Genomic DNA, 20,128 nt, shown 5'->3' with positions numbered 1-20,128 from the left:
TATAATATTTTATCTCTATTATAAATATTTTTTCCTCTAATTAAAATATCTTTGATTTAATTACTTTAACTTTTAATTTGTTATTCATTAATGTCCATTAATTTTATATTATATCTCTTAATAATTATTTTACAATATTAATTTGATTCAAATATATAAATATAATTAAAATAAATTTTATATATATTAATATAAAAGGTTAAATTATTTAATGAAAACACTTAACAAATATTAATATATAATAAAACTAATATATCAGAATGTATAAATATTTTGGTTAATAATTTTATTAAGTTATTGCTAAGAATATATTTGAAAAGATTATGAATTATTTAAAAATTATTCAAATAAATTCCTAATAATTGGACTTTTATTCTACTTAATTTATTAATAGATTCCTTAAATAAATTAGGATGCCTATAACTAAAAAGAAAGTTAACTATAACAATTATATGGGCACTTGAACAACCCAAGATTTATATTTTTTTTCTTGGAATTGCTTGTTAGCCATTATTTTATTTATTTAGTTTTATTCTTGTGTGTCTTTTGGCATGTTACTTCTTTTATACATCTTTAATTTGGTTGGCGTTAGTATTTTTGGAAGTAAATTGATAGAACAACATTTAATATTTTGTTAAAACAAGCGGTGAGAGTAAACACTTACTTTTTTTTCTTAGATTACAGTAATATTGTAAATTTGTAAGAATCTTCATTTAAAAAAATATGTAATACTGTTAGGATCTGTTTGGTTTAGTATAAAACTATATATATTTTAAAAAAAAATATCAATGTAATATGATATAAACAAGGGTCATTTAAAAATAATCATAAAACATGTCTACAATGTCACAAAACATAACGAGTTTAACAATTTGGGGAACAACAATTAAAACATAAAAAATGTTCACTCTATATAAAATTTTAAGAGGTATAAATAACCGAAACAAAAATTTATACGCGCCATTTACCGTTTATTGATACTATAAAATTTGGCGCATAAGTTCATCTTATATACATATATATCATTAAAGAGATTATACAAATAAAATAAACATTTGAAGATTAGTATTATAATGAACAATTTCTAACTAATCAAACATATTCATAGCTTATTTTTAATGTTTTAGATTGATTAGATGCTTACTTATTATATTATATGAATTCATCTATTTTTCCACAAACACAACTTTAACCAATTTTATTGGGTGAAAATCAAGTAAAGTCGTCAAGTAATACAAATTTGATTCAATAAAAATAAAAGAGACATTAGAACATTAAGATAGATTCCACAATAGAATCCTAGCTAGGTAATTGACTTAATTTGTTGGCAGTTCTCTCATGGATTTCCTTTTCTTGGGCGGCAGTAAACAGTCTAGGAGTGGGCGGCGGCGGGTGGTGGTCACTAGTAAAAAAAAGGTCAATGCCGACAGTTGGAGTTGTCGGTATTGGGTTGTAAACTGTCGGTAATTGGTAATAACGACAGTGAAAAGAGCTGTCGTCAGTCGTCGTCATTGCCCTTGTCGTTATTGCTCAAAAACACAAATACCAACTACTTTAGTGCCGTCGCCATAGAATGTTCTATGCTGACAGCTCAAACAGTCGCTATAGAGAAGTAAATGGCGACCACCCTTACTGTCGCCATAGAGAAGTAAATGGCAACCACTATTACCGTCGCCATAGAGAAGTAAATGACGACCACCCTTACCGTCGCCATAGAGAAGTAAATGACGACCACTCTTACCGTCGCCATAAAGAAGTAAATGGCGACCACAATTACCGTCATCATATTTATGTACCGACAAATTTTACCGTCGCTATAGACTAGAGAATCATTCCAATTTTCTTTAAAACATGATATACTAATAAATTTATAAAATATTAAAAAATAAATTATATTCATAAATATATCTACTAGTATAAAATATTTTATTTCAATGTTCCCAAAGTTTAAATGTTTAAAATCTAAGAAGGCATCAAAATTTACATAATGAAAATTCCAAATTTGGGATTTGAAGATGGCGCAACTGTCTGTCTCATATGCTTGTCTTTTTAGCTCCAGAAACGGGTCCAGGACTTTGCAGCAGCATATTTGCTTGTTGATTGCAATTGATCTCCAACTTCTATATTTATTTGATGAGATACCTTCGCTCTCTTTACTTGGGCATCTGAATCTGAACATCGATTTGGCGTTTCATGTATATGACATTTCTTCATCATACATTGGTCAAGTTCCATTGAAGTCAATCTTGACTCTTTGAATTAGTCTCACACTCAAGGGTTGTTTCTTTATCTGAATGTAAATGTAAGATTAGACATGATTAGTAGAAAAACATATAAATGAATAAAGAATTCTAAAAACAATACAAACCCTATACTTTGGATCCATCCACATCCATAGCCACATCTAAGTAAATAAAGAATTCTAAAAACAATAAAAGACAAATTACCTTTAGATCCATTCACATCGATAACCACATCTTTCTTTCTCTTCAGCAACAACAAAAATGTAATTATTTATAACAAATTCTCGAACAAGAAGTCCTCTAGAGCATCCTTAATTGAAAATCCAGAATGTTAAAGAAATTAAGCAAGGTCATATAGTATTAGTCTTTCACATTGTAAGATCAAGTTCTATTAATATTCAAGATAATCAGAAATTAAGCATTTGCAGCTTCACAAGGAATAACTCACCTTGAAGTCATGCTTAAAAGCTATCTAAAGTTGACCTTCACGTACTATGCGAAATTTCTCATAAACACTCTGTTGAAAAGCTCATCCATAAGTCAAAATCATTAATTCAGACGCAAGTCTAAACTCACGTGAAAAATTTAGATAGAGAAGCTCGTCAATTAGCTTTAGCAACTCTCTTTTACGAACTCTTGCTCAAGAGCTGAATCCACATTCAACTGAATCACCTCTGAACTAAGTGCCTTCAATGTCCTAATACTTCCTGCCAAATGAGTAAATATATGACTACAACAACACACCAATTTTATATAAGTAAAAACAACTTTCATAACATTTTTAAAAAGCCAATTTAATTATCTATTACCTTGGTGTTGAGATGATGGAGAACTACTCCAACCTATCTACATCTGCAATTTTTGGCACCACGAAGAACCTAGGCACAATAAACAAGTTTCTAGTATTGACAATTATTTCCAATAACCTTTTTTCATGTCTACTCCCACAACATAAGCTCGCCCACTTCCCCTGACAATATAGGTCACTTGAACCCCGGAGAACACATAACACAGTCGGCTAACCTCACCAGATCAGCCCCAAGTCCAACCTTCCCAACCAACGGAAGGTTCTTAGGTGTCAAAACAACCACCCTTCTTCAATTTTTTATGTCAATGTCTAAAGGAGCTTACTCACAGTTGAGTGACATTCCTTCGCGATGGCTAGTCTTAGGCTTGGGCATCTTGGAATTTGCATCAACCTTGATTATGCCACAAACCTGTTGTTTTTCAATAAAGTTCTTGACAACATCCTCTAGCAAGTCCCAAGATCTGCTCACAAACTCTATTGAGAAGCTAGTGAAGATGCCATTTGTGCCTGCTAGAAGAAATCTGTGAAAGAACCCGCTTTGTGGGATTTTGAGATTTCACCCAAGGAAAGAAGTACAACTTTGCGTCTTCCTTATTGTACCACCAGGTAACACATTCAAAAGGAATAACTGGGGCATTACCCTTCTTGATCATTACCAATTTCTCTTCTTTCTCCGGCATTACAATCCTAGCAACACCAGCGCCTATAAATGTTAACCATTGTCGAATGTTAGAATGTTAAAAATAGAAAAAATAATCTCAAGGAATAGGAACGGGACATGAAGGGTTGTTTCAAACAGAATCAACTAAGTTATTTTCTCATGATTTGATCACCTGAAAACTAAGAACTCAAGAACATCCATCACAGCTATAAAAGAATCTATTGCAACGGTTCATTATTTGCATCCAATTTATCTTAAGCACACCTATGAGGGGAATTTGGGAGCCTAATCTATCATTTTCCCGTTGTTTTTAAATAGTCAACTGCACAACAACGAATATAATATAATAAGGATAACACCTAAAGATCTTATCATATAATACCATCTCTTAATGAGCATGAGATTCAAGACAACTATAAATTCAGATTTCATTTGTGATTAGGGTAAACATTGAAGGATTGTCTCTGCCAAAAGAAAGATTAATAAAAGATTGAAAAACAGGAAGAACAGTCATATCCAAAACTTAATCCGATCTACCGCTATAACAGCTAATCAAATTCAGTAAACGGATCAGTCGTTCTACGAATTGATAAGATTTAAAATCTTTGTAATATTCACTCTGTACCATGCTTAATTAGATCAACATCAAGAAACCAATAGATCAGCTAAATCAAACATTAGAAATCTTAACTACGAACACAAATACTACGGAAAAAGCAACTGATGCATAATCCTTCATTTATTGGAAGCAGAAATTCGATTAAGGATTACAGAACTTAGACAAGATCCAGAAAACGTTAAGCTGAAAATTGAACCTAGAGCTTTAATCGATCAAGAGTGAGAGATGATATCAAATTGATAAGATCGTGCACACATACAATGCAAGAAGAAGATATATTTTGATTGTACCTTGGAGAACGGTGCATGAGTGATCAAATCATAACCTTATCCCTAGAAGAAAGATGGACATAAGCTATGATAAACACGGTAAAAATTAAATAAATAACTACAATGACGGCTCCAACCGGGATTTTTCAGCTCCTTAGGCGTCGTTGCCCTATTGTAAGTCGTGATTCCATGTGGCTAATCTATCACACCTTGTTGCCTATGCTGATCCATTATTGAGGCATTGTTCATTCAGAACTAGTAAAAGGAAACCCCTGAATTTATCAACTATACAACGGATAGATGCAGCAAGGCATAATAAGCAGTATAGAGACAGAGGGAGATAATCGGTTGAAAGGATTTTGTATAATGTTTCCCATCCTTGCACTGTTTAATAAATGCATCATTTATCAAATTCTTATTAAATAAATATTATTAATTTCATATTTATTTTTTTATAATTTATAATTTTTTAAAATTAGTTTATATAGTATATATTTAGATAACCCTTTTATATATAAAATTATTTGAAAAATACTATTTTTAAATTTAATTATATAAATACAAAATTAAATATATTTCATATTTTTATATATAATAACTAATTTAATGAATTAGAAAATAAATAATCTAAATTATTTATTTAAAATTTAATTATCAGTACTAAAATAAAATTATTTGAAAGTGTTTATAATTTTTTTTTGTTTAACCACTCAATTTTATTAATGAATCAAATTGAAGATTTCATAATTGATTTTTTTATAATAAAAAATATATATTATAAATAAATAAAACTTAAGGATATATGACGAGGGCAACAAAAATGGTCGGAATAAAGGGTTTAACACCGACTAATTTTTAAGTGGTCGTTATTGATACTTCTTATACCGATGGGAATGAGTCTGGTCGGCATATATATACCAAATGCCGACTGTTTTTGAGTCCGTCGGCATATGACGTCGGTATTGAGTCATTTTTTACTAGTGGGTGTTGGTTGTCTCCGGCTGGTGGTGGTCGCAGGCGGCGCAGGTGAAGACGTCCGGCTCAGGTGTACGGAATTGGAGGGATCCTATGATACCCGATTGAAGCTCTTTTAAATAGAAAATTAACGTTTAATCACAATCGTTTCAGTTTTTTTTCTCATTTCAATGTTCTTTTGAAGTTTTAGGTTTTATTTCTTATTTCTTTTGAAGCTTTACGGTTATCTCTCATTTGATAATTACTAATCACATAAACAAATCATTGTGTTCGATGAAGAAATCAAAAGATAAAAATGGGAGGTAATTTTCAAACTGTATTTATGTACCATCGATAAATAAAACTGGAATTCATAAAATTGTATTGTAATTTAAAATTGTATTTATGTTTCACACCTTTATTTATGTAAATCTTTTTAAACTTCTATTTATTTGATTTCATTTGTAGTGTTCAAGTAAAATATACATAAGTAGGAGTAATTAAGCAAACCCTCTACATCAAATAAGCATTACACGCCCTTTGAAATACTAGCAACAACAGCTCATGAAGAGTTTATTGTGCATCCTCTTAATAAAGAAAGTTTTCAATAGAGAAAACTCCAATATTTAAGACTCGAACCTCTTCAATGGCCATTCACAATCTCGTTAAACAATTATTCGAAAAACAAAAATATGCAGCGAGGGCCATTGGATTTGATTCCCTTCTTTCATTGGGCATATAAAATTCTTAGTTCAATTCTCCCAAAGCATTATGAGACTCTTCAACTCCAGAAGGAGAGTCATCCTTCTGAATAGTGAAGAAGAGGTACAAATTGAAGATGACAACTTTGTGGATGATAACCAGAGTAAGAACCAATTGAAATCGAGATCCCAACTTTAAGAATACTCTTAGAAAGTTTATGAGGTTAAACGCTCTATACAAAACTCAAATCTACCATAACAAATGTCAAGAGTCGTTCGCTTATCTACCATAGAAGGCGAATAATTCATTGTCTCGAACAATCTCGACGCGCTTAAAATATATTTTATAAAATATCAAGCTACGTGTAGAACAGTTTTGAGCTCAACTTTGAAAAACATTTATTTAACATAATCCAACCCCGAGTTCTGTAAAACTTCCATCCTGGACCAAAGGTCTCATGTCCAAACTACGATAGACTTGATTTTTCTTAGTATAAAAAAATTAAGAGAGAAGATATACATGAAACCTACATTTTGGTAGGCCCAGTTTTAAATAAATAAAGATTCTCAGTCCTTTCCACACAAAAAAGAAAAAGAATGTCTTTAAGAAATGAGGAAAATATATCCATGTTATGAGCAAATACAGCGGATTTTAGGAAATAAGTAAGGGCAAAACAAATAGCGTCGCTTCCTACCTGTTAGTGTATATATAATATAATATAATAATAATATTATCACAATTTATATAATATTGTGATAATATCTTACATATATTTTATCTTATATTCTAACACTGCCAAAATGTTATATTCTTAAAAAGAAAACATAAGGATTTCATAATGACTCCAATTTAAAGGATATCAGTCATAAACTCATTTTCGTCGTGAACGATTATCCAAAGAGTGACCCTCTAAAGAAGGTTTTTGAAAAGAAAAAAACAGGAATAAACCCACATAAAAGTAGGGATGAGGGCCACAAATCGAGAAAAAACATTTCATCACTCTCACGCAAAGAGAAAAGAAATGTTTGGAACTCAAAGAAAAAAAACAAATATAAATGCCAAAAAGAGAAAACAGAATAAACCCTAAAAATCTCAGCAAAAAGAAGAAAAATATTTCTATGTTGGTTGAGGTATTGAAATCTTCATTCATTGTTCACTCAGACTCTAGTATTGATTGCTACGATAAAAGCAGAATGCATCAATTCTACCAGATATACTCCAGAAACCATAAAACGACTCAAAGAGGTTGATGTATTAAAATCACCATTGGTTGCTTATTCAAACTCTAGTTTTTATTGCTACGACAAGAGCAAGAATGTATCAATTCTACTAGATATACCCAAAGTCAACAAAATAAAAAAAAACAGATATGGAAAATAAAAACTCAAAGTAGAAAGTTGATAAACCTCTTTAAAAGATGTTTCAGGATGAGTAAACTTTCAAAAATATGTGGTTCAAAGCCAAACAATCACAAAATAGTTTCCACCATCAAAACATTGGAGTTTTGACCATTTTCTTCGAGAGTTGTGATTATGGATAATTGTTTATACACGTGATCAAATTTATAGCCGATATCTCGAAAACCGGAAAAAAAATCTAATTTCCTTACAAAAAAAGCACAAAAGTACAGGAAATGATGTTTAGAGTCTAGCCCATAACACGTTTCCAATCTAAAACATCATGATTTTTTAAAAGAATCAAGGTTCATACCGGTCTAAAAAAAAGAAAAAAGATAGGATCTAAGAAATAGAAAAATGTTCATTTATCAAAAAAACATGAGTCACATGTTCATAAATAAAGTTTGAAATTATCGTTTAACGGGTTTCAACTAGTTGTGAAATCCATTTTAAAACAAATGAAAAAGATAATTTTGAATATTCCTTTAAAGGAAAAAGAAGCCTAATACTACAAAAAGCTAAATAAGAAAATCGAGTCCACAAAACCTATCTCTCAATATGTACAAATCCATATCTCTCAATAAGTACAAAACTCTATTTGTCGATAGGTCCAAGAACCTTATCTATCGAAAAATATCGCGCTTATTTGTACATGATCCTTGAAAACCCTATACATCGATAGGTTCAAAAACCTTATATGTTGATAAGTATCACAATCATTCATACATGATCCGCCAAAACCATATATATCGATAGGTTCAAAACCTTATATGTCGATAAGTACCGCGATCATTCGTACATGATTCGCAAAAACCCTATCTCTGGATAGGTCCAAAAACCTTGTCAATCGATAAATAACACGATCATTCATACATGATTCTCCAAAACTTATCTCTCGATGGGTTCAATAACCTTACCTATCGATAAGTAACATGATCATTCGTACATGATCTGCCAAAACTGTATCTCTCGATAGGTCCAAAAACCTTATATGTCGATAAGTACTTCGATCATTTGTACATGATCTTCCAAAACCCTATTTGTCGATAGGTCCATAAACCTTGTCTGTCGATAATTATCGCGCTCATTCGTACATAATCCATCAAAACTTTATTTGTCGATAGGTCCAAAATCCTTAAATGTTGATAAGTACTACGATCATTCGTACATGATCCTCCAAAACCTTATATGTTGATAAGTCTAAAAACTTTATATGTCAATAAGTACCGCGATCATTCGTACATTATTCGTCAAAACTCTATCTACCAATAGGTCCTAAAACATTGTATGTTAATAAGTATATTATCTACCAAAACTCTATCAGTCGATGGGTCCAAACTTTATCTGTCGATAGGTCCAAAAACTTTATCTATCGGTAAGTATCGCGATCATTCGTACATAATCAGTCAAAACACTATATGTCGATAGGTCCAAAACCTTATATGTCGATAAGTACCGCGATCATTCGTACATGATTCGCCAAAACCATATCTGTCAATATGTACAAAAACTTTATATATCGATAAGTACTTTGATCATTCGTACATGATCCGGCAAAACACTATATGTCGATAAGTATCGCGATCATTCGTAAATGATCCGCTGAAACTCTACATGTCGATAGGTCCAAAAACCTTATTTGTTGATAAGTACCACGATCATTTCTACATGATCCATCAAAACTCTATCTCTCAATAGATAGAAAAGTACCATATTTTGTTAATATGTATTAAACGATCATTCGTACATGATCCATCAAAACCATATCTTTCGATATGTAGAAAAATCTTTATCTCTCAATAGGTAGAAAACCCTAATTTAATCAATAGGTATTAATAGTCCTTAAATAAATTAGGATGCCTATAGCTATAAATAAATAAAAAGAAAAAGAAAAAGTTAACTATAACAATTATAAGGGTACTTGAACAAACCAAGATTTATATATAATTAAGGCCTTACTTATTGGGATTGGCTTAGTTGAATATTTAAATAATATTGTTTTGATTATGATCATAATATAAAAGGTTAAATTATTTAATGAAAACACGTAATAAATATTATTATATAATAAAACTAATATATCAGAATGTATAAATATTTTGGTTAATAATTTTATCAAGTGATTGATAAGAATATTTGAAAAGATAATGAATTATTTAAAAATTATTCAAATAAATTTAAGTAGGATAAAACCTAATAATTGGACTTTTATTCTACCTAATTTATTAATAGATTCCTTAAACAAATTAGGATGCTTATAGCTAATAAAAAGTTAACTATAACAATTATATGGACATTTGAACAAATCAAGATTTATAATTTTTCTTGGAATTTCTTGCCATGGTTTTATTTATTTAGTTTTTTTTTTGTGTGTCTTTCGACATGTAACTTCTTTTATACATTTTTATTTTTTTTCCCTTGGGTACATTCTTCATATTATCACGTTTTTTGCAAATCTTGTACTTTAGAGAAATAATTTGTTTTAATAAAAAAAACATATTTAAGATAAGATTATAAAAATTAAAGTTAGTCTACCAATTAAAATACCCAAAATAATTTATAAGAAAAATAATTTAAAAGTTTGAACAAACTATTAAATATTAATGGCCTTAATATTTTTGGAAGTAAATTGATAGAACAACATTTAATATTTTGTTAAAACAAACTGTGGAGAGTAAAAACTTACTCTTTTATTTCAAGATTACAGTAATATTGTAAATTTGTAAGAATCATTATTTAAAAAAATATGTAATACTTATCTGTTTGGTATAGTATAAAACTATAAAAAAAAACTATATATATATATATATATCCATTTACGTTTATTGAACCTATAAAATTTTGGCGCATAATTTCATCTTTTATATATATATATATATATATATATATATATATATATATATATATATATATATATCACATTGATGAGATAATACAAATAAACTAAATCTAATTTGAATTCAAATAAGATAAGTATTAGAATGAACAATTTCTTACTAATCAAACATATTCATAGCTTATTTTTTAATGTTTTAGATTGATTAGATGTTTACTTATTAAATAAATTCATCTATTTTACCACAAACACAACTTTAACCAATTTTATCGTATGAATATCACGTTAAAGCCGTCAAGTAATATAAAATTGATTCGATACAAATAAAAGGAGACAGTAGAACATTAAGATAGACTCCACAACGGTAAAATAGAACATAGAAAGGTCTTTCTATGTCTCCTAGATCCTAGCTAGGTAATTGACTTAATTTGTTGGCAGCTCTCTCATGGATTTCCTTTTCTTGGGCGGCAGTAAACAGTCTAGGAGTGGGCGGCGGCTGGTGCTGCTGTTGGTTGTCTCCGGCTGGTGGTGGTCGCAGGCGGCGCAGGTGAAGACGTCCGGCTCAGGTGTACGGAATTGGAGGGATCCGTTGGGAGGACTATTATTAACTTCTTCGTCTTCTTCTTCTTCTTCGACCGGATTCTTCATCGATACTTTCGCAGCCATATCTCAATATTTTTTACTCTCACAGATGACAGCTTATTTATAACCCCGACAGATATTAAACCCTAATACATTATCATAAAACTATTTCCTTTTTCTTTTTCCTTTTTATTTTCTTCCTATTTCTGTTATTTTACCGTTAAATCTATTACACATTTTTTAATATATATATATATATATATATATATATATATATATATATTAAAATATATTAACATGTTCAATCATTTTTTTAATTTTAATTAAATGTATAAGAAATTTGAGAAAATATATATGTAATAAGATCTTGTTTTTGGGACAAATTCAATTTTCACATTTTACCTAACAACTTTGAGAGTTTACCAATGCCACTAATAATTGAGAACTCAAATGTATGTTGATAAATTCTAAACATCGAATTCTCCTTTATCATCCGTAATTCAACAATCATTCGCATAAAGAATGAAGAACATTTAATCGAGAAATGTTCCCGCATCCAAGACTTGGATGTTGTCGTGAGGGTGATACACATTTAGGCTCGTTAACACTCTCACAAAAAATGAGAAACCCTCCAATGAATTGGGGAGAAACACTGAAAAAAATCACAAAATGGTAGTATTCTGAGCTGAGCTGGTATAAAGAAAGAAAATTTGTGTATAAAGAAAGAAAAATTCACTTATAAGAGTAGTTGTATAAAAACTTTTACAAAAGAGGTCAAATGAGGCTACTGAAGCCGAGAAAAAAATAATTAAAGATTTCAAAATTATGATATATAGAAAAAGTGAAATATAATGATTTATTTTAGAAGAATCGAAGAAAATAAAAGAAAATCCTTCTTACTTAAGTGAATTTGGTGCACTTTTATTAATTTTCCTGTAGAATAATTAGATATTTGAAAATCACATCTTTGTTAAGTTTCACGTGAAATAATTAGAATTTTTGACATCATACTTTTGTTAATTTTTAGGTGAAACATTTAGATTTTTAGACATTATATTTTTGTTAACTTTCACGTGAAACAATTAAATGGTTGGACATCACATTTTTTTATTTCATCCAAAAATCATAATTTTGTTAATTTTCACTTGAAATTTTTTAGATATCACACTTTTGTTAATATTTACATAAAATAATTAGATTTTTGAACATCACAGTTTTGTTAACTTTCACCTGAGACAATTAGATTTTTTGAATCACCGATTTTCTTATTTTTTATGTTGTGAAACTAAATTATGGTACTAACTCAAGTTATTATTTAATTATATTTATTTTAACTTCTTCTTTATTATATATAAAACATTATTGCATAACTGGTGTTAATGAAAGCAACATTGGTGTATTACAATTGTTAATGAAAATATACCATACTTGTGTATCATTATCCATCATGAAAACACATTTATTTTTAAAATGAAACAAATGATCATTTAAAGAAAAAGAAATATAATTTAAATAATGATGTTAAGAATTGTTAGAGATGATACAATTCCATATTGAAAACTTAACTTGATAATGAATAAATTAACTCACCAAATATCTCATTAAGAATCCTTTAAAGAATATAACTAAGGAAGTTTCCAAGTCCCTAACCAAATTCAATGATAAGCTCTAGCATTCCAATTATAAGGAAGGGTTAGAGAGAATTAATTTGTGACAATTTCATTCCATCTCTTAAATTGAAGACATAAAACATTACATAAGAAATAAGAAAATGGTCATATAATATATCTATCATTCATAACCCATTCAAAATACTACTGAGAATCTTTCTTCTTCAAATTAATAATGAAAGTGTATGATCACAAGAAGACGTTGTATTAATTGGATCAAATTATATGTTTTGGTTACTCGATTTTCTATCCACAATATTTTTTAGTAGATCATTGGAGTAGTTAGAATAATACAAATGTTTTTTTTGTACTTTAATTGTGAGATTTAATGAGAAGTTAATATTTTGAAGGCCAGATATCAATTAACCAAGATTATCATTACTCATTTTGGATTGGGTTGTAAAATTTCCAAAAAAATCAATTAGATATATATATAGATATATGCCTTATACTCCACAATTTTTAATCAAAAAATTTTCATATCATTTACCATAGGGGGCGTAAATTAGAGTTACTGAGCTAGGACATAATGTAAAAAAATATAGGAATTTGAACTTGTAAGAAAAAAATTCAAAATAAAAATAGCTAGCATATTATATGTTTCGAATTTTTTATGTACTGCTCCAACATAAATTTGTTTTTGAACTTAACATCTTATTATAGAATCCATTCTAAGTCCATAATGGAAGAACACAATTTTTTCATACTCAATCTTCATTAATAATTTATTCTCATACTAAAACATTTGGTTGGATGTTTGTGTTACATTACAAATGTTCAAATATTAAATCAAAATCCGATTTCATAGAAAAGAATGTGCATGTGTTCATTGGATTCTTACAAATCAGAAGAGATAATTGATTTATGAAATTGAATAAAAAAAACTTACTATGATCCAAATAAAAAAAAGAATACAATTAGGAAAAAGGAGAAATTGATTATTTGCATTGTTATTACAAAATACATATATTAGTTCTAAAAGAAATTGAAACTCTCTCATTTCATCTCAGCTTGATTATTATTCTTTTTCCAAAGCTTCTAATATACATTTTTTCTTGTAAGCTTTAATATGTATTTTAGTAATGCAATTAAGCCCTAATAGATAATTATCAAGACATTTCTATTTTTTCTTGAGAGTTTTCTTTGTATATTTAAATAAACTAAATAAACTTTATTTTATTTAAATAATCTTGACTAATGATTTTAAGGAGTTAAATTTTTTTTGTTAAAGAAATTTATTCGTATTAATATATAATGTTAAAAATATTTTTTAATAAAATGTATTTTAATATTTAAATTATTATGAACGGATATTGATATTGATATTGATATTGATATTGATATTGATATATATAATGAATTAAATGAATTTTAGTTGTCATGTTATTAATAATAAAAAAACTAAACCAAGCCTAGCATTATAATAACTTTTTATTCACAAAGAAAGAAATGTTTTTTTGGATGTGATATTCAAAGTTGTTAAAATTTCGAGTGAATTCTTAAAATTTTACAATTTTACGATTTCACATTAGGTTAACGAGTTTAATTTTAAATAAACTCTTACGATTTTAAATTTACGATAATAAGATTTTACGATTTTACGAGTTTATAAATAATTTCGATTTTACAATTTTATACGATTTTACGTTTAAAAAAATAAATTTATATTTAAAAATTAAAAAATAAAATTATTTTTTATTCAAATAAATTAATTAATATAAGTAATTTTTTAATAGTATTATTTACTCATTATTATTTTTTAATTAATTTTATATTTAAATATATAAAATTTTAAAATTAGTTAGGTACAAAATACTTAAATATATATAAATAATAATAATATATATCTATTATTTTTTAAAATTAAACTCTTACGATTTCAAATAACTCTAGATTTTACGAGTTTACAACTGGACAATGATTTTACGTAAACTCTCGATTTTGACATAATCAAAAACATCTTTTAAAATATTTACATAAGAATGTCAGATACCGTGAGTCAATCAAATTATATATATTATTATAAATGAACATTTTTAACCAATACAAATTAGACATAAGGAAATCTTTCTCAAATCTGACCAAATTTGTTTCAGAATGATTAAAAATTTGCACTAAAAAATGCATATCAACAATAAATTCATTCATAAAGTTTATCATATATCTCAATAAAAGTTTATTTTGTAAAATTTAAAAAAAAAAATTCTACCAAATGTTAAACTATATCTTAATTATTTTTCAAATTATCAAGATAAAAATTAATTTTTTTAATTAAGAAGAACTAGAATAATCCTTATCGCTATGATTTTCAGCTTTAATACAAAGCGTTTTAAATGTAATCAAACTCATGACATCTATGTTAAAGTTTTTTAAATGTAATCAAACTCATGGCATCTATATTCGATAAGACAAGTGATAATAAAACATGACATTCTTTATCTCTAGTAGTTACATTACAAAATCGACACATTTTGACACAAGTGTACTAGCATGGGGCAACCCATGTCACTATCACCAAAGTATTTCTAATTTAATAAAAATAGTTTAATCAATAATTCTATTTTTCTTAATAAAAAATTATATAAATAAATCATTTAGTAAATATTTTAATTAGAGAAAGAATATTTATAATAGAAAAATAATTATTTTTTTTATAATATAAATCAATAAAAAATTATAATATATGCATAATAAAACAATTTCTCTATTCTTATATTTGTTCTTTTCAGTCTCTCACATTTCTTTCCCAAGTTTATCATATCATGCATTCCTATTATTAAATATATCTTTCTATTTTAATATAAATAAATTAATGGGAAATTTTTTTAATACAAATAAATTAGCGGGGGTTGAATTAATTTTTTTTTATTTTAATATAAATAAATTAGCGGGATAGAAAGATACAAATATATTTGAAAATAATTTTATAACTAAAATGTAAGTAAGTTTGAATGAATTATGATTTAATTGCATAAATTGTGTATTTATTATTATATATTTATTTGAAATATATAATAAAAAATCAAATAAGGAATTATATTTCCTAAAACAACTAGTACGAAATCAGAAAAAAAAAATAAGGCACCTGAATCTTCCCTCTCTATCCTCTATGCGTCTTTTACGAAAATTTCTGTCTTTCTCCCCCAACGGGTACGCTCCGTTCTTCAATATTTTTTTTTAATCATAATCTTATATTGTATTCTCTAAATCACCTTGTTTTTTTCATCTGTTTACTGATCAGTTTCAATTTGCATGTTAGACTAGTCACGTTGAGTTGATTAACTGCATGTTGTCTCAAAAAAGTTCATACGAAAATGAAATAGTTTGTAGGAACTAATGAATCTCTAGTACTCACTTGAGCTATCACTAACTTTCAGATTTTACTCAGGTGTGTCCAGCATCTGGGTTTGTTGGATTTTGTGTTTATTTTGTTGTTATTTGATTTTTCACCATGTTTAGGGTTTATAGTTTTCCTTTTTCTTTTGCTTTTGCTTTTACTTCAGATCACCTTGTCTTTTGATCCTTGTGTATATACGTTTTTTGTTGGTCTCTTCTGTTGTAACATTGTTAGAGAGTTGATGAAAATAATTAATTTCCTTGAATTTTGTGTTGGATATAATGATTTTGTATCATTTTAGTCTCAATGGATTTAGGGAAGTAAATTTACAATACAGGTTTCTTTTCTCAAGGATTAAGGGAATTGCAGATATATTTTTTTAGGCTGTTTTGGATCTTGTTGATTTGCAGATAGATAGATAGATAGATATATACTCATTTTCTTCCGATTAGACCTTAACATTAATCTCGGTTATTATCTTGATTTTGTGGAAGATATTGCCACTGTTTTCTAATGTCGGTTATCTGTGCATTTAGATCTTACATGATATGCTTTGATGGGTCCTTAATATTAGGAGTCAATTTAGTAGTGCAGTTCAAATATCACCCAAGTATTTTGAACATCATGAAATAATTCCATCTCTAATAACACAATGAATATTACATTTTGCCACCTATTAATTGTTTATGCTCTTGCATGTCATCATCTGAAGTGATTTAAGACAGGATTTTTATTGCACCCTCACATATATCAATAATGACCCACATTATTTTTCTGCAGAAAAAATGAGGTCTTAAAAAAGTAATGGCACCAAATACAAGGACTGCAAAAGCACTTGGGGCAATGAGGGATCTGGGTATCCCTGAGGAAAAAACAAAACCAGTTTTACAGAGACTCTTAAAACTGTATAAAAGAAAATGGGAATTTATTGAGGGAGAAAATTACAGAGCCCTCGTTGATCTTATATTTGACGAAGATGAAGCACAGGTCACTCCTGAAAATAATGATATATGTTTATGTTTCTTATCTTTCGTTAAGATCTTTATCTGCATAAGTTACTGAAAGCTTGTGCCTTTTTCTCTTCTATTTTTTTTTATGGTTAACATGTTATTATTTTGAAGGTGAAGGAATATGAAGCTGATGAGCCTGAAAGTCCCTTGAAAAGATTATGTATAGAGTATAAAGATAACTATAGCCTCTCACCGGGTGAAAACCATACTCATTGGACAAGAAGCAAAGGAAAACAAGCTTTACAAATACAGGAACCGTCCAAGGAATGTCAAAAAGGTGCGTCTAACAGAAGTAAGCTAGTTTTCATAAGGGTAACATGATCTGATTAAGTTTGTACTACAGCAGGCTACAGGAGCAATGTCAAGGGCAAGAGAAAGGGCAAGACAACTCTTACAGTTGAAACTGGGCTGGCAGAATATGAAGAAATCACTGATGACATGGTCCAAATGATTCTTCCAGTTTCTGTGATTTATCCAGGTGCATTTAATGAGATCTCATTGTTTAGAATGCTCACACTTATTTGCCCTTTTGGGGATGCAGTTATAATTTATTGATTTTTCAGTTTATTTTCTAATCTCAGATCTTTCAGACAGAGAAGCTCCTTCACGTGAGGAAAATACAGTTAGAGGAGGGGCTGTGTGTCCAGAACCTGTCAATGTTGGAGACGTTAAAAATCATGAAGATAAAGTGCTAAATGAGAAGGCTGCAAATCTTGTGGATGATCCTTGTACTGATTTAGAGATAGCTGCCTCATCCTCTGGAGAGGTGAAAATTTATTTGAGTTGTAATTCTGCTATGGGAAGATCTGATTTTCATATGCCTAGTTTTGATGCTGTTCTGAAAATGGTGGAGGATAAACTCCTCAGATCCTACAATATCGTGGACCCAAGTTTCTCTTTGAAAAATATTATGAGTGATATGTGCGACTGCTTTCTTGAACAAGGAACAGAATCTGATAATTATGTTGTAGAAGCTTTTGGTTTATCAAAGCATTCTGATACAGTAGGTGAGAATAAAGAAAATGGCTCTGAAAACTACAAATCGAACCATCAAAAAGATAATATGAGCTCCCCTCACGACTATGACATTGCCAAGGGGCATGAAAGAGCAGTAATTACACTGGTGAATGAGGTGAATAATGAATGTCCACCATCGTTTAGTTATATTCCCCAGAACATTGTCTTTAAACGTGCGAATGTGAGCTTCTCACTGCCCCGACATGGTGATGATAAGACAGCTTGTTCAGGAAATTGTCTATCAGCGTCGGTACCTTGTGCATGTGGCCCCGGTGGCCATTGTGCATACACCATAGAGGGTCTTGTTAAAGAAGACTTTTTAAATGAGTGTATCTCTATGAATCGCGATCCACAAAAGAACTGCCCACAATGCTACTGTAAGGAGTGCCCACTAGAAAGATTTAAAAATGAGAAAATCTTGGAACCTTGTAAGGGTCACTCGATAAGGGAATTCATAAAAGAATGCTGGAGGAAATGCGGTTGTAGCAAAAAATGTGGAAATCAGGTTGTGCAGCGTGGCATAACAATCAATTTGCAGGTTAGAACAATATACATTAAGGGCATCAATACATAATACATAATATGATTTTGATTTCCCTCTCATTATTTGTTTGCATTCTTACTTTTAGGTTTTTATGACCCCGGAAAGCAGAGGATGGGGCCTTCGAACATTGCAGGACCTTCCAAAGGGGGCTTTTGTATGTGAATATGTGGGCGAAATATTGACAAATGAAGAGTTTTATAAGCGAGTGTCAGCCAGAGCAAATAGTGAAGAAGCACATGCATACCATGTTTTGCTTGATGCAGATTGGTCATGTGCAGCAAAACGTATCTTAAAAGATGAAAAAGCTCTATGCTTGGATTCTAGTCGTTATGGGAACATTTCAAGGTTTATCAATCATAGGTAAGTTCCATATGAACTGTGACTGCCTTATTTTGTTTCCATTTAAAATTATGTACGCTGTTATATTGTGTTAGATGTTTCGATCCCAGTCTGGTTGGGATACCAGTGGAAGTGGAGACACCGAATCATACTTATTATCATGTATGGTATCTTCTTCTTCCTTTTTTCACATCAATATATATCACTTATATGTGGAGACTCGTAGTTCAGTCATAGAGCACAAGAATTCATGTTCTCATGGTCATGAGTTTGAGTCTTCAAACTCGGACCATTTACAGAAATAAAAATAAAATAAAATATATACATATCACTTATCTGATTTCCTTAATTTGTTAATGCCCGGTTCCCCTTTATCCGCAGCTTGCTTTCTTCACGACAAGAGAAGTGAAAGCATTCGAGGAATTGACCTGGGTAAGTTGTTATTGATAATTGTCACTACCATTGTACTGTTATGGGCAATTAAAATAAAGTCAAATAAGTAACATATCTTCTAAATTAGTAACATATCTCTTAATTTGTAGATATTTTGGAAGATTTTTAATCTTTGACCCGATATGTATTTTAAATCCATATATCTTGATTTTCAATGAATTTCCGATTAGACACATTCCTTGTGAGATTAGTTGACTTTAATTTTTGAATATTATCTAATCTCATTAGTATTATTATGGATGTTAATTCTCGGGATAACATTAATGTTCATAATGTGTGATATGTGTAGTCGGATCTCGCTACTTTCTTACTGAGATTGACTTTGAAACCTTACATGCAAGTGCCATTTTGTGCAGGATTATGGGATTGATTTTGATGATCACGAAGATCCAACAATCAAGGCCTTTAAGTGCGAATGCGGCAGCAAGTATTGTCGAAATATTAGACGCAAGAGAAGTAAGTTGTTCCTTTAGTATTGTTTCTGAGATTCCAACATTGATAGAAGTTGCATTAATTTAATTGTTATAGGCATGACAGTACTTTTTATATTATTTTTTACTTTTCTGGAGTAGGATCTAAATCAGAACGATGAAGATGAAGCATTTTGGTCATTTTGTCTTGCCACGATTGATGATGATTTGGAGCAGTGTTTTTATGTTAATATACATAGAATTGCGTCGGATAGTG

General features: G+C 29.4%; 1 protein-coding gene and 1 pseudogene across 1 annotated transcript; one reads left to right on the top strand and one right to left on the bottom strand.

Moving 5' to 3' along the window:
* Positions 1-1,591: 1,591 nt before the first annotated feature.
* Positions 1,592-11,155, bottom strand: LOC124924927 (annotated as a pseudogene).
* Positions 11,156-16,882: 5,727 nt separating this feature from the next.
* On the top strand, positions 16,883-19,914 carry LOC124924926 (probable inactive histone-lysine N-methyltransferase SUVR1). Its single transcript, XM_047464909.1, has 8 exons — positions 16,883-17,065; positions 17,200-17,365; positions 17,435-17,566; positions 17,670-18,643; positions 18,735-19,009; positions 19,084-19,150; positions 19,370-19,420; positions 19,798-19,914. Exons 1-8 carry the CDS (start codon positions 16,883-16,885, stop codon positions 19,912-19,914), a joined length of 1,965 nt encoding a protein of 654 aa, XP_047320865.1.
* Positions 19,915-20,128: the final 214 nt, after the last annotated feature.

The sequence above is a fragment of the Impatiens glandulifera genome, chromosome 2 (assembly GCF_907164915.1).
Source record: "Impatiens glandulifera chromosome 2, dImpGla2.1, whole genome shotgun sequence".
NCBI classification, from domain to species: domain Eukaryota; kingdom Viridiplantae; phylum Streptophyta; class Magnoliopsida; order Ericales; family Balsaminaceae; genus Impatiens; species Impatiens glandulifera.
The sequence above is the reverse complement of the archived record's forward strand: the minus strand, read 5'-3'. Positions and strand labels throughout refer to the sequence as shown.